Genomic DNA, 16,261 nt, shown 5'->3' with positions numbered 1-16,261 from the left:
AATATACATATTATAATATACATATTTTCTACATTTTTAATAAGTTTTGAGTTGATTTTTATTAAATACAAGTCTAAAGTGGATCGTATATGAATTTAAAGGTTTCCATTAACTATAAGCTAAAAAATGAGTAAATACTTAGAAACAATAACTACTGATCTGTTGATTTTATTTACTCATATTCTATCGATACATTATACTAAATTATCTAGTTTGCATTTTTTGTTATTATTGGGTGCGATATAGATAGTGACTTTCAAATGAATTAAAATATGAGATAAATGAGAATTTGTATGGATTTAATACGTGTATACACACTGAAAATAAATAGAAGTCAACTATATGGTTTAATTTTGTGTGGTTCATATTTATTTATTTTAAATGTTTACTTGTGACGAACAGGAATACAATTAGTTGTTGGACCATAGCAAAGAAATTAAAATAATTCTACTGGATTGGAATAGAGTGTTGGTGTATTGACTTGAGGTGGGCTGGCCCTGTTGGGTTTTAAAAAAGAAAGAAAGACAGTTAAGAAAGAGATGTCGGTTAATATATCTTGGAGAAAAAGTAATTGGAAAAGAAAGAGAGGGACATAAATGATTATAAAAGGAATGAGAGGTAGGTCAAAAAGAAAGAAAGGAAGGGAGTAGCGGCAGAAAAAAAAAACAGAACATTCATCCTTGAACCACGGCTAAGAAGAAATATAGGCAGCCGCAAGAAGTTTTTGAAGGCTACTGTTCACACAAGAATCTTGGAAGCAGAAAAGGAGCATTCATTGGTTCGTTAACCATTCGGTTTAAGACCTTTTACGGTGTTTTCTTTCATCAATAATTATTAAACATGACTTTTGCTACAATTTATGTTTTGCTTTCATTTATTATTACTATGAGTAGCTAAACTTGTTAGAACCGCCTAGGTTATGGTTGAATTATGATTGTTTGACGAGTTTTTGGGTTATTTGATGAACATGTGTTGAGTTTTTTTACACGTAAAGTTCTATTTTTATTATTTAGTTCCGTGATATACTACTTTGTTTGATAATATTTTGATCTTATATTAAACCTTGTGTGATCTCGTCTTGCATGAATTAGTTTCGTGTCGGTTTAGGGTTGCATGTTTTTTACCGTTTACTAGGTGTTTTCGGTTCTTTTATGGTCTAGCTAGCCATAGGGTTTACTTGGTCAAGTTTGTCTAACTCGGTAGTCCATCTCTTTTTAGTCCTACCCGGATAATTAGAGTCGACTTGTACTTTTACTTAGCTGTTTTAGGTTGGCCGTTGCGAGACATCGATTGGTTCGTCTTTATTAGGCTAGGTTGAATTGTAAGTTGAGTTACTAAATGATTTAAATTGAATTATCCCTTTTTTTTTTCTAGATTTGTTACGAGTACGGGTCTTAGAGGAAATTGTGACATTGAGACCTACCCGGAGATTTGTCATTAAGATACGTTAAAATTCTCACCGATACTTGTTAAGTGTTTTCTAGAGTTGTTTGGGGTTCATTAGTGAGACCTACCCGGAGATCTAGTTGCCCTTCGTCTCTTTAGTTTACCTATTTTTAGAACCCGGTTACACATGTTCGTTAATATCCAAGGCTCGTTGATCATCATTAGGATACCCGACCTCGGTGGTTCCTCTTCATCATATTCGAGAGCTCCGTTAGTGCCGTTAAGTTTTCTCCTTAGTATCGTTAAGTAAGTAAGTTAAGTTAGTTTAAATTAATTTAAATAATAATAAAAAGTTAAATATTTTTTTAGGGCAGGACTTAGTTAGGGTTTAGTATCCGAGCCACCTCTAGTGTCCTTGAGTTCGATACCCGGACTTCCTTTCTCTTTGCTACACGCGACCGGTACACTTGCCGATTGTGTGAACTAGATTAGGTTGTTTGGTTTTTAAATCTTAGTTGCGATTCGTGTTTATTATTTTTATATATATATTTTCGCACATCAAGTTTTTGGCGCCGTTGCCGGGGACACTGTTAGAGGCGATTAGAAAACGACCCAAGTTGGGGACTTGCCTATTTGCTATTTGTTTTATTTGTTTTTAATTTTTAGTTAAAACTAGTTTAGTTAGTTTAGTGCGTTATTGCTTATTTTTCACTTAGTATAAATTTAATTTTCTTTTATTTGTAGTTAGTTAATGTGACGTACTCGCTCTCTAGGACCACTAGAGTTTTCAGAATTTAAAGAACCCGAGAGAGAGTTTCGAGAGAGGCGCCTCGCTAAATCATCAGTAAGTGCTCCTTGTAAGGCCCCGTTACCGGTAACCCTACTTTCGTGTTGGATTTACTCATAAACACAGTTCTAAATATCAGAGTTAATTAAAAACTTTACGCGGAATATAAAACTTTCATAAAACATTACATATCAATTCATAATCATGTCTTTAAACATTCCTCATGTCTTTCAAAATCAAACGTAACTTATAAAACATATCGGATCTTCAGATGCCAGGCTTTAGTCTTCTGCCATGTGTCCTCCACTCAAGCCAGCTGTCTCAACCTACTCACCTGCGTGCATACTAAAAGTCAGCTACGCTGAGTGAGTTCTAGTTAATCATACACTACCATGCAATACCTTGTTACATACATACGTACTTAACCTCATAACTTTCTTTCATACACACATAAGTACTCATACCTTCATTCTTACTTACATACTTTCTTTCTTACTTACATACTTTCTTTACATTCATAATCATACGTTTTAAAGAGCCTTTCGCCCTATAACCTCACAGATATTATAAGGGTCTGGTCCCTAACATCACAGATATTATAAGGGTCTGGTCCCTAACATCACAGATATTATAAGGGTCTGGTCCCTATCATCACAGATATTATGAGGGTCTGGTCCCTAACATCACAGATATTATTAGGGTCTGGTCCCTAACATCACAGATATTATTAGGGTCTGGTCCCATGTTTTCGAATATTAGTAGGGTTCGATTCCCTCTTCGTTACCATACAACCATACATCATACCTCGAGTATTATTAGGGCTCGGTACCCCTTTTGTAACCATATAACCATACAACCGTCATTTCCTTCTTTTATTAACTTTCTTACGTTCATACACATAAACATACATATCATACTTGCCATATTTATAACGTTACAACCTGACAGTACGTGCAATATCCGAAGATCGTTCACGAACCATCAAGCAATCATTCATACATATCACATATATCACCTATGGCATACACTTATCACTTTGGATAAATGTATTAACAACACATCAAGTATGCACACAGCCCCGAAAACATAACAAGGAATGGGGCTAGAAACTCACCTGGATCCTGTTACGCTCGCCGTTGATCGTAATTCCTTTCTTTAACTGGGCTCGGCTAACTGTATAATATTTACACATATCAATTAACTACTGCTACTCGTTTGTATTTCTATCTATATATGACCCACAACGAACGGGGGTCCGGGGGCAGCGCCCCTGGCAGCAAGGTTCTAGGGGCGGCAGCCCCTAGCGGGGTCCAAGGGGCAGAGCCCCTGGCTGGGGTTAAGCTGCCAGGTCAGCTTGGAAAAATTTTATTTTCGATAACTGCCTTAACACATTTTCCATTAGGTTTTTAATTTATTTTATAGACGAACTTCGCTTCAGGCGAAGTTAAACCTTAGGCGAACTTGGAAACAGCTTGGTTCTGGCTTGATTCGATCGAATAGGAACACGTTCGATCGAATAGGAACACGTTCGATCGAATACAACACGTTCGATCGAATAGGAACACGTTCGATCAAACAGGAACACGTTCGATCGAATAGGAACACGTTCGATCGAATACAACACTCATTCGATCGAATACAAAACTCATTCGATCGAATGAGTTGGAGACCATTCGGTTGCTTCCCTATTCGGTCGACTGGACTTGTTCGATCTACGCATTCGATCGAATGGACTGATTCGATCGACTGGTTCGATCGAATGAGTCTGATTCGACTCCTTCAAGCTGGGCGACGGAGAAACCCACGGGTTTTCCAGATTTTCCAGATTTTTGACCCAAAATCGAAGTTTTTGACATGGAAATGCTCGGGATTGAAAGGGCTATCGATTCCTAGTACTTTTAAACACAAAAGCTTGCATTTTGACACCAAAACAAGGCGGTTTTTGACCCGAAAACTCAAGTTACGTTTTTGCTCGATTTGAGGCCGAAATGGTTATGAAAACGGATGATTTTCGAGAGGGACTTACCAAAAACGATTAGGAACAAGATTGTGGACTCGGATTTGTGATTTGAGAACTTTCTCTCTCTAGCTTCTCTCTCTAGAAATGAGAGTGTTTGGGTGGGTGTAAGTGAAGGAAGATGGTGAAAAATGGTGGAAGTGTCAAGAACTTTCGTTTATATACTACGGGTTTGGTTAGGCTCGGGTTGGCTTCCTACGGGTCGAGACACGCCGAGTTCATAAAATAACTAAGCCCAAGACCCGTTCCTTACTCGACATTAAATAACTAAAACGTGAAATTACTAAACATAACTTTCTTTTATTTATCAATATAAAAATTTTAGGATGTTACAAGTCTTCCTCCCTTAAAGAGGTTTCGTCCCCGAAACCTAACTATTACATAAACAAACTAGGGTAAAACTTGCGCATCTCATCCTCGACTTCCCAAGTAGCATCAGATCCCTTGCGGTGCTTCCATATCACTTTGACCAAGGGTATAATCTTGTGACGAAGCTGCTTCTCCTTGCGATCAACGATCTTTATCGGTTGCTCGATGTAGTTCAATTGTTCATCAACCTCGATGTCCATTAAGGGCACGTGAGACGTGTCATCAGCTAGACACTTCCTCAGATGAGAAACATGGAAGGTTGAATGAATTCCTTCTAACTCATCGGGTAAATCCAGTTTGTAAGCTACTTCACCCACACGTTTTACAATCTTGAACGGTCCAATGTACCTCGGACTCAACTTTCCTCTTTTCCTAAAACGGATAATCCCCTTCCAAGGCGAGACCTTAAGCATCACATAGTCGCCAACGTTAAACTCAATTGGTCGTCGCCGCTTATCCGCATAAGACTTTTGTCTGTCTTGAGCGGCTTTCATTCTTGCTTTGATCTGATCGAACTTTGAAGACGTTTCTTGAACCACTTCTATACTTCCCATTTCCTTCTGACCAATCTCACCCCAACACACCGGGGTTCTACATCGTCTACCGTACAGCATCTCAAACGGTGGCATACCAATACTCGAATGGTAACTGTTGTTATAGGAGAACTCTGCCAGATGCAGATGATCATCCCAACTTCCACCAAAATCTAAAACGCAAGCACGTAGCATATCCTCAAGGGTTTGGATCGTCCTTTCAGACTGTCCATCGGTTTGAGGATGATACGCCGTACTGATGTTCAACCTCGTCCCCATAGCTTCATGAAATTTCTTCCAGAACCTCGAAGTAAACCGTGTATCCCTATCAGACACGATCGATAACGGTACTCCATGCTTGGTTACAATTTCTTTAATGAACAAGCTTGCTAACGTTTCTGACGAGATGGCCTCTCGTATGGGCAGAAAGTGAGCACTCTTGGTCAAACGGTCCACAATCACCCAGATGGTATCATGTTGCTTAGCTGTACGAGGTAGCTTAGTTATGAAATCCATGGTGATGTGTTCCCATTTCCACTCAGGTATCTCTAGCGGTTGCATCTTCCCACAAGGCTTTTGGTGTTCGGCTTTGACTTGTAAGCAAGTTAAGCACTTACCAACATAATCCACTACATCGCTCTTCATTCCTGGCCACCAGTAATCTCTTTTCAAGTCTTGGTACATCTTTGTAGCTCCAGGATGGATTGAGTACCTTGACTTATGAGCTTCATCTAAGATTCGACTTCTAAGATCACCATGGCGTGGAATCCACATACGGTCAAATCTAGTTTTAACTCCATGAGTGTTTTCCATCAACTCATCTTGCTGGCCATAAATCCTTTCCTTCTTTACTAACCCTTCATCTATTAACACTTCTGACTGCACCTTGATGATTTCTTCAAAAAGACTCGGGTTCATGATCAACTTGTATGACTTCACTGTTGCAAGGACTTCCTCATTCTTCCGACTTAACGCATCAGCGACCACGTTAGCTTTACCGGGGTAATACTTAATCTCACAGTCGTAATCCTTTATCAATTCTAACCATCTTCTCTGCCTCATGTTCAGTTCTTTCTGCTCGAAGAAGTACTTTAAACTCTTATGATCGGTATAGATAGTACACTTAGTGCCGTACAGATAATGCCTCCATATCTTAAGAGCATGCACTACAGCTGCTAACTCCAAATCATGCGTCGGGTAAGTACTCTCATGGACCTTCAACTGTCTAGACGCGTAGGCTATCACCTTCCCTCGTTGCATCAACACGCAACCTAACCCTTGATGCGAGGCATCAGCACAAACAACAAAATCCTCATCACCATCGGGTAAAGTAAGGATTGGAGCTTGCGTGAGTCTTCTCTTTAATTCTTCAAAGGCTTCTTCTTGAAATTTTCCCCAACTGAATACTATCGACTTTCGGGTCATACCGGTCAGCGGTGCGGCTATCTTGGAGAAACCTTCGATGAATCTCCTATAGTAGCCAGCTAACCCTAGGAAGCTTCGTATATCAGTCGGATTCTGCGGAGTCTTCCAATTCGTTATCGCTTCAATCTTAGCTGGGTCCACGGTAATCCCCTCCGGATTAACCACATGACCTAAAAATTGCACTTCTCTTAACCAGAACGCGCACTTCGAAAACTTGGCGTACAACCTTTCTTTCTTCAGAACTTCCAATACCTCTCTCAGATGCTCGGCATGGTCAGACTCACTCTTTGAATAAATCAATATATCATCGATGAAGACGATAACCGACTTATCCAACATCGGTCGACACACCCTATTCATCATGTCCATAAATGCTGCAGGAGCATTTGTTAGACCGAATGACATTACAAGGAACTCGTAGTGTCCATACCGCGTTCGGAACGCTGTTTTAGGGATGTCTACCTCTTTCACCTTCAGCTGATGGTAGCCTGATCTGAGATCTATTCGTGAGAACCAACTCGAACCTTGCAGTTGGTCAAACAGATCGTCAATCCTAGGCAAGGGGTATCTATTCTTTACCGTAAGCTTATTCAACTCACGATAGTCTATGCACATTCTCATACTTCCATCCTTTTTCTTCACAAACAAAACCGGTGCGCCCCATGGAGAAACACTCGGTCTGATAAAACCCTTGTCGAGGAGTTCTTGCAGTTGGGACATTAATTCCTTCATCTCGGACGGTGCTAGACGGTAAGGCGCTTTCGCGACGGGCTGGGCTCCTGGTATTAAATCTATCTGAAATTCTATTTCTCGCTCCGGTGGCAGCCCTGGAAGATCCTCAGGGAATACTTCTGGGTAGTCGCGCACAATAGGAACATCCTTCATTTCTTTCGTCTCAGCCGTAGCGTTGACAACATACGCCAGGTAGGCACCGCACCCTCGCCTTAACAAACCCTCGGCTTTTATCATCGAAATGACATTAAGTCCATAACTCTCCTTATCACCATAAACCGTCACCGCACTACCATCCAATGACTTTAACCTTATCATCTTACTTTTACATACTATCTGACCCTCAAACTCCGACAACCAATCCATACCCAAGACTACATCGAACCCTCCTAAGGCCATAACATACAAAGTAACAGGGAACTCATGTCCCTCTAACTCTATCTTACAATTCTTCACCATTTTTGTTATTTTCACCGAAGTGTCACTTGCGGTTTCTACTACAAAAGTTTCAGACACTCGGCAGCCTTTCATTTTAGCTAGTTTACTAAACGTCGTAGCTACAAAACTTCTATTCGCACCAGAATCAAATAATACAGAAGCGGAAACATCGTTCACTAGAAACGTACCTGTGACGACATCCGGAATCTGCCTGGCTTGTTCCTGGGTCAGCATGTAGGCTCTAGTTCTGGGCCTAGCTTGATCGGCATCCTTCTTTCCACTACCTCCAGCTACACCTTCAGTGCACTCCCTTGACATATGGCCTGTCTTGCCACATTTGTAACATGCTGGCTTCGCACTGCACTCATTGGCATAATGCCCTACCTTCCCACACTTATAACAGGCATTCGACCCCATTCTGCATTCTCCACCATGAGCCTTTCCACATTTGAGACAAACATTAGAACTTTTACCCCACTTGCACTCACCACCATGCCTCTTTCCGCAGGTCTTACACGATCTCTTCTCCCACACTTTCTGTTTCTTATCCCTGGAGTTCCATAACTGAGTACCGGGTCGTTTAGCAGGAGTGACCCCTTTCTTCTCTTTCTCTTCGTCCCTTTCCACCCCATCATCCGCGGCCACGTCAGCATAGACCATTTCCGCGAGTCCAACAGCCGAATCAAAAGTAGCAGGTTGAACCGCCCTGACTAACATGCGGACCTTTTGTGGCAACCCCCTCACATAACACTTGATTCTCTTGACTTCAGTGTCAACCATGTCAGGCACCAACCTAGATAGTCGGTTGAACTCCGTGGTATACTCACGATGCGTCATCATACCGGCTTTTAAATTCTGGAACTTCATCTCCGTTCTTTCAACCTCGGCATCTGCACAGAACTTCTTCATTACCAACTCTTTCAAATCTTCCCACTTCATCCCTTTGATCTCTTCACGGGTCTTCCTCTGCTCCACACTCTCCCACCAATACATAGCCTCATCTACGAATGACTGAGTAGCATAGCCCACAGCTTGGTCGGGACGGCATTCGCTAATGCGGATAACCTTGTCCATAGCGGTTATCCACTGGAGAGTAGCGACTGCGTCTCCTAAACCAGTCAGCTTAGGCGGGTCACAACCTTTGAAGGACTTATAGCTGCACCCACCTTGTCCTCCTCTCCTATCATCGACTTTCACAGACTTATCCCCACTCGAGGCCCCTCTTTCACCTTCCCCATCCTTTCTACCATCACCACCCGCCCCTTCAGCAGTTCGTTCACGGCTTCCAGCAGATCCTTCGGGATTCAGGTTCTTCACAGCAGCAACTACAGCCTGAACAATGGCTGCTTGAACTGCAGGACTAAGTTGAACTTCCTCGTTGTTGTTCTGGTCTCCCCCAGCTGCGCTTCCTTCATCTTCGGTGTGGGAAGCTTCTTCTACCGAGGGTTGCCGGACAAGACGAGGCCTGCCACGACGTCCAGTGCGACCCCCAGCTTCAACAAATTCTCCAGCTCCAGCCATCAGTATCCTATATGAGAAAACACAAACATCATCACTCAAGGAACTATCTAGTACAAGGATAGTAAGGCTAACAGGTAATAACAGTGGCCAGTTGTGATTAGCTGATCACGTTACTTTCCGTGTCATATACACTTCCCTTTATGAGTCTATTTGTGCTGGTTCTACTTAAGCAGTTTGTCAATTTAAACAGTCAATTATTCCTATCCCTATCGTTCACATATCCTTTCTTTCTTATTAACATACATCATTTAATCATGCACTTTACCTTTACTGATCTTGCTTGAGCGACACATGGCATTCTTGAACTGGCATCTTCTTTCCTTTCTTACTTAAATCCCATTCTCTGTTCGAGTCTAAGCATGTAGGATGCTTAAATCTCTCGAACTTTGCTCTGATACCAACTTGTAAGGCCCCGTTACCGGTAACCCTACTTTCGTGTTGGATTTACTCATAAACACAGTTCTAAATATCAGAGTTAATTAAAAACTTTACGCGGAATATAAAACTTTCATAAAACATTACATATCAATTCATAATCATGTCTTTAAACATTCCTCATGTCTTTCAAAATCAAACGTAACTTATAAAACATATCGGATCTTCAGATGCCAGGCTTTAGTCTTCTGCCATGTGTCCTCCACTCAAGCCAGCTGTCTCAACCTACTCACCTGCGTGCATACTAAAAGTCAGCTACGCTGAGTGAGTTCTAGTTAATCATACACTACCATGCAATACCTTGTTACATACATACGTACTTAACCTCATAACTTTCTTTCATACACACATAAGTACTCATACCTTCATTCTTACTTACATACTTTCTTTCTTACTTACATACTTTCTTTACATTCATAATCATACGTTTTAAAGAGCCTTTCGCCCTATAACCTCACAGATATTATAAGGGTCTGGTCCCTAACATCACAGATATTATAAGGGTCTGGTCCCTAACATCACAGATATTATAAGGGTCTGGTCCCTATCATCACAGATATTATGAGGGTCTGGTCCCTAACATCACAGATATTATTAGGGTCTGGTCCCTAACATCACAGATATTATTAGGGTCTGGTCCCATGTTTTCGAATATTAGTAGGGTTCGATTCCCTCTTCGTTACCATACAACCATACATCATACCTCGAGTATTATTAGGGCTCGGTACCCCTTTTGTAACCATATAACCATACAACCGTCATTTCCTTCTTTTATTAACTTTCTTACGTTCATACACATAAACATACATATCATACTTGCCATATTTATAACGTTACAACCTGACAGTACGTGCAATATCCGAAGATCGTTCACGAACCATCAAGCAATCATTCATACATATCACATATATCACCTATGGCATACACTTATCACTTTGGATAAATGTATTAACAACACATCAAGTATGCACACAGCCCCGAAAACATAACAAGGAATGGGGCTAGAAACTCACCTGGATCCTGTTACGCTCGCCGTTGATCGTAATTCCTTTCTTTAACTGGGCTCGGCTAACTGTATAATATTTACACATATCAATTAACTACTGCTACTCGTTTGTATTTCTATCTATATATGACCCACAACGAACGGGGGTCCGGGGGCAGCGCCCCTGGCAGCAAGGTTCTAGGGGCGGCAGCCCCTAGCGGGGTCCAAGGGGCAGAGCCCCTGGCTGGGGTTAAGCTGCCAGGTCAGCTTGGAAAAATTTTATTTTCGATAACTGCCTTAACACATTTTCCATTAGGTTTTTAATTTATTTTATAGACGAACTTCGCTTCAGGCGAAGTTAAACCTTAGGCGAACTTGGAAACAGCTTGGTTCTGGCTTGATTCGATCGAATAGGAACACGTTCGATCGAATAGGAACACGTTCGATCGAATACAACACGTTCGATCGAATAGGAACACGTTCGATCAAACAGGAACACGTTCGATCGAATAGGAACACGTTCGATCGAATACAACACTCATTCGATCGAATACAAAACTCATTCGATCGAATGAGTTGGAGACCATTCGGTTGCTTCCCTATTCGGTCGACTGGACTTGTTCGATCTACGCATTCGATCGAATGGACTGATTCGATCGACTGGTTCGATCGAATGAGTCTGATTCGACTCCTTCAAGCTGGGCGACGGAGAAACCCACGGGTTTTCCAGATTTTCCAGATTTTTGACCCAAAATCGAAGTTTTTGACATGGAAATGCTCGGGATTGAAAGGGCTATCGATTCCTAGTACTTTTAAACACAAAAGCTTGCATTTTGACACCAAAACAAGGCGGTTTTTGACCCGAAAACTCAAGTTACGTTTTTGCTCGATTTGAGGCCGAAATGGTTATGAAAACGGATGATTTTCGAGAGGGACTTACCAAAAACGATTAGGAACAAGATTGTGGACTCGGATTTGTGATTTGAGAACTTTCTCTCTCTAGCTTCTCTCTCTAGAAATGAGAGTGTTTGGGTGGGTGTAAGTGAAGGAAGATGGTGAAAAATGGTGGAAGTGTCAAGAACTTTCGTTTATATACTACGGGTTTGGTTAGGCTCGGGTTGGCTTCCTACGGGTCGAGACACGCCGAGTTCATAAAATAACTAAGCCCAAGACCCGTTCCTTACTCGACATTAAATAACTAAAACGTGAAATTACTAAACATAACTTTCTTTTATTTATCAATATAAAAATTTTAGGATGTTACACTCCTTCATCTCCTACTTCACTTTCTGCACCTATTGACGTTAGAGATATGGCAGACCAGCCTGTTAGGAGAGTAGTTGCCGACTACAGTAAACCGTCCACCACCATCCGTAATAGCATCACTATACCGCCTGTTGATGGGAATGCAAATGGGAACTGGGAAATACCCTCCCACGTTGTCCAGCTGATCCGAAGCTCAAACCAGTTTCACGGGTTAGCACACGAGGACCCGTCCAATCACATCGAGATGTTCGTTCAGAGTTGCAATACTTCCAACATCGGAAATCTTAGCCTTGAGTCCATTTATCTCCGTTTGTTCCCATTCTCTCTCACTGATAGAGCCTTCAAATGGCTTAAGTCTTTGTCGACTGGCTCCATCACCACTTGGGCTGGTTTGCAAGAGAAATTCATGAATAAATTCTTTCCCCCTTCCAAATCTGCTCGTATCCGTGACGAAATCTGTTCTTTCCGTATGAGGGGTGATGAATCTTTTTGCGAGGCTTCGGAGAGATTTAAGGACCTTCTTCTTAGTTGTCCTCATCATGGTCTGGAGATATGGATGCTCGTCGAGAATTTCTATAATGGGGTGACACAGCACACTCGAGAGATGCTCAATCAGACAGCCAATGGAAACCTGCTGAAGAACAAACTCCATGCTGAGTGCTTTGATCTGTTCGAGAACCTTGCCGCGAGCTATAAGGGGCGAGAGACTAGGGCCCCAGCCACTACTGCCAAGGGATTGTACGAAGTATATTTGAACACTTCACTCCAAGCTCAAGTTGACTCGTTGAAGAAAATGGTGAATGATCTTACGGTAAAGAGTGTTGCGAAGTGTGAGATGTGCAGAGGTGGTCACGATACCATCAATTGTCCAGTGCCCATTAATGAGAATCAAGAGGCGGTTGACTTCGTCAACAACGCCTTTCGATTTCAAAACCCCGCCTTCGACTGGAACACTGGCTGGAGAAATCAGAATAATTTTCGTGGAGGCCAACCCGGTGGTTGTCAGCAGCAGCAGCGTCGAGAGAACCTATTTGCACCAAGTGGTTCAGGCTAGGGGAATGCCGAGCATGATGTTAATGGTGAAAATAAATCCTCGTTGGAAGAGATGATGGCGGAGATCCTGAGGTGAGATGAACGTAGCCGAGCGACAAACGAGGCGAAATTCACAGAGCATGTAAAGCCCCGTTCCCGGTAACCCTACTTTGGTGTTGGATTTACTCATAAACACAGTTCTAAAATCAGAGTTAATTTAAACTTTCGCGGAATAATTTAAAACTTTAAACATCACATTACAAACATTCATTTTTTTGTCTTAACATACAAATTGTCTTTTCATTACATAACATAAAATAGTCTTGACACTTCTTCATGGATGCCAGTTTCTTTAGCTCATGCCATGTGTCGCTCCTCAAGCCAGCTTCCTCAACCTATCTGCCTGCGCGCATACTAAAAGTCAGCTATGCTGAGTGAGTTCTAGTTAATGAATTTAACATACAATACATTCCTATCCTTACTCATATGCGTCCGAAGATACGTATTCATACCTTACTTTGCTATTACTTCTTTCACACATACTTTATATACATGTATACGTACTTACATACATTTTTTCTTAAAACCCTATGGTATACCATAAGCTGTTCTACATTAAACATCACAGATACTGTAAGGGTCTGGTCCCTACCATCACAGATATTATAAGGGTCTGGTCCCTAACATCACAGATATTATAAGGGTCTGGTCCCTAACATCACAGATATTATAAGGGTGTGGTCCCTACTGCCTCGAATAGTCATACATTTATCATACGTGTGTATTTTACCTGTCTCATGTATATAATATATATATATATATATACATGCTCATTCATACTATCATTATATAGTAATAACATCCAATACATAGTCATACACGTATCATACACTTATCAATTAAGTAAATGTATTAACTATCACATAAGAGTATGCACACAGCCCCAAAAACATTTCAAAGAAAAATGGGGGCTAGAACTCACCTGGAGTCAATTTCTCTCGCCGTTAATGGTAATTCCCTTCTTTAGTTGTGCACGGCTAACTGTTCAATACATTACGCATGTCAATTATCTATTACCATAACTTCCTACTTCTAAATTTATGAAACCCTCAACTAACGGGGGTCCGGGGGCAGCGCCCCTGGTAGCGGGGTCTGGGGGCGGCAGCCCCTAGCAGGGTCCAAGGGGCCGCGCCCCTGGCTAGGGTTAACAAAAATGCATCAGAAAATGAGTATTATAAAAATTTCGCATGGAAGAATTTCGCTTCGCATGCATGGAATTTCACTTCGCATGGAACTGTTTCGCTTCGCAAGGCTGAGCGAAGCGAAATGATTGTTTCGCTTCTCATGGCTGAGCGAAGCGAAATGACTGTTTCGCTTCTCATCGCTGAGCGAAGCGAGATGACTGTTTCGCTTCTCATCGCTGAGCGAAGCGAAATGCCTTCCTTTCTTCGCTTTTACCATTTTAAAGCCATTTTACTTCGTGGCTCCTCCTCAGGACCTGATTTTTACTCAACTTTCGACACATTCTGACCCCATGCACCTGATCCTGAACCCATCTCTCTCATAGTCCGAACTCCACCTTTTTATCTTAAAGTGCACCCAAGAGATTATAACTTACCAAGTTTATATTTTTCTTACATTTCACAACCCGATCTATTATTATATCTGTTTGCATGCCGGTTCTAACCATAAAACTTAACCATTTAAACCGAGATCTACCTTTTGCTTCGGGTTCGAGTTCAGATCCGGACAATACGTAGATCTGGACATGATTCTTGTTGTTTGATGATGTCTACACACGAGATTCTTCATATTTTTACACGGATCTGGTTCCGGAATGTAGAGAGAAAGTGTGTGTGTGTATAACAAAATGGTGAAAAGAATGGAGAGGTTAGGCTTATATAGGGGGCCATAGGCCCCACAACCCACTCACAATTCCAAATCCAAATATTATCCAAACACTTAACTCACGACTAACTTAACGACACACAGTTAAATAACAAAACTTTCCGTCATTTATTATTTAACAAAAAGTTGGATGTTACAGAGCACAATGCGATGTTGAAGAACCAAGCCGCGACTTTAGCTAATATTGAAGGCAAGTTGGAGAGATCGCGAAACAGTTATCTGAAAGAGCACCAGGAAAACTGCCGAGCAACACAGAAACAAATCCACGAGGATTCGCCAAAGCAGTGACGACTAGGAGTGGTGCAGGGGCACGTGACGAGCCCGTTATTCAGGAGGTGACTACTGGAGGAGTCGTCGAGGAGCCTGTGGTTGATGGAGAGGAGCAGGTGGACGAGGAGATTTAGATGGAGTCTCCACCGGCCAAGGTGCATCAGAGGCGCAGCCCAGCAAGTACAGCACTGGCCTAGAAGCAATCCAAACCACCACTAAGAGTTTTTAAGCCCAAATTGCCATATACCGAGAGACTTCAAATGGACAGTGACGAGGAGCAGAACGCCAAATTCTTAGAAATCCTTAAGTAACTTCATCTAAACGTTCCATTCCTTGAGGCATTGACTCAAATGCCTAAATATGTCAAGTTCCTTAAGGACATTCTCACAAATAAGCAGAAGTTAGCTGAAGTCTCTTTCGTTCCTCTCAGTGCTGGATGCTCTGCTGTTCTGCAGAGCAAATTGCCTGAAAAGATGGCCGATCCTGGGAGTTTCACGATTCCTTGCATCTTAGGCAATGATACGGTTAGTCATGCATTGGCCGACCTTGGGGCCAGCATTAACCTTATGCCGTATTATGTTTTCAGTAGATTAGGTCTGGGTAAGCCGAGGCCCACGGGGATGAGCATTCAACTGGCTGACCGATCCATAAAATATCCACGTGGGATTGTTGAGAATATGCTCTTTCGTATCGGCAAGTTCATCTTCCCGGTGGACTTCGTCATTCTTGATATGAGAAGAAGATAGCGTTCCGCTCATTCTAGGCAGACCTTTCTAGCTACCGCACAGGCGTTGATCGACGTTCGCGATGGCAAACAAATTCTTCGAGTCGGGGATGAGAACGTCACATTTGACGTTCGACAGTCACTCAATCATCCCAAATACGCCGATGACTCCCTATACTTCATTGATACAATCATGACTCATATGGGGGAGTTTTTTAGTGACATCTGTGGAGGCTTCGCCTTAGACACACAGATTCTAGATAGGGAGATTCCAGAGGTTGAGATGGTTGCCATGACCGAACAGCCATCTGATGCTGACGCCGAGTTGTCCTACCTTGATTCTGACATATCGACTGAGATCGTGCGAGCTGATCCGAAGGATCGACCTTCCGTCGAGAGTCCTCCTTCTTCCTTAGAGCTTAAAGATCTACCC

General features: G+C 42.0%; 1 protein-coding gene across 1 annotated transcript; it reads left to right on the top strand.

The window, feature by feature from the left end:
* The first annotated feature begins 15,454 nt into the window (after positions 1-15,454).
* Positions 15,455-15,850, top strand: LOC143546554 (uncharacterized). The gene has a single exon (XM_077038203.1). The coding sequence runs from the start codon at positions 15,455-15,457 to the stop codon at positions 15,848-15,850; it is 396 nt and encodes a 131-aa protein (XP_076894318.1).
* The last annotated feature ends 411 nt before the right edge of the window (positions 15,851-16,261 follow it).

Source organism: Bidens hawaiensis, unplaced genomic scaffold (genome assembly GCF_021521415.1).
Source record: "Bidens hawaiensis isolate Kalapana, Puna unplaced genomic scaffold, B.hawaiensis_p1.1 tig00014403_1, whole genome shotgun sequence".
NCBI classification, from domain to species: domain Eukaryota; kingdom Viridiplantae; phylum Streptophyta; class Magnoliopsida; order Asterales; family Asteraceae; genus Bidens; species Bidens hawaiensis.
This window is presented reverse-complemented; position numbering and strand designations above follow the sequence as displayed.

What these genes read in the sequence shown, in the direction of transcription:
- LOC143546554 (XM_077038203.1), top strand. Translation starts at nt 15,455, where the DNA reads ATGCCTAAATATGTCAAGTTCCTTAAGGACATTCTCACAAATAAGCAG.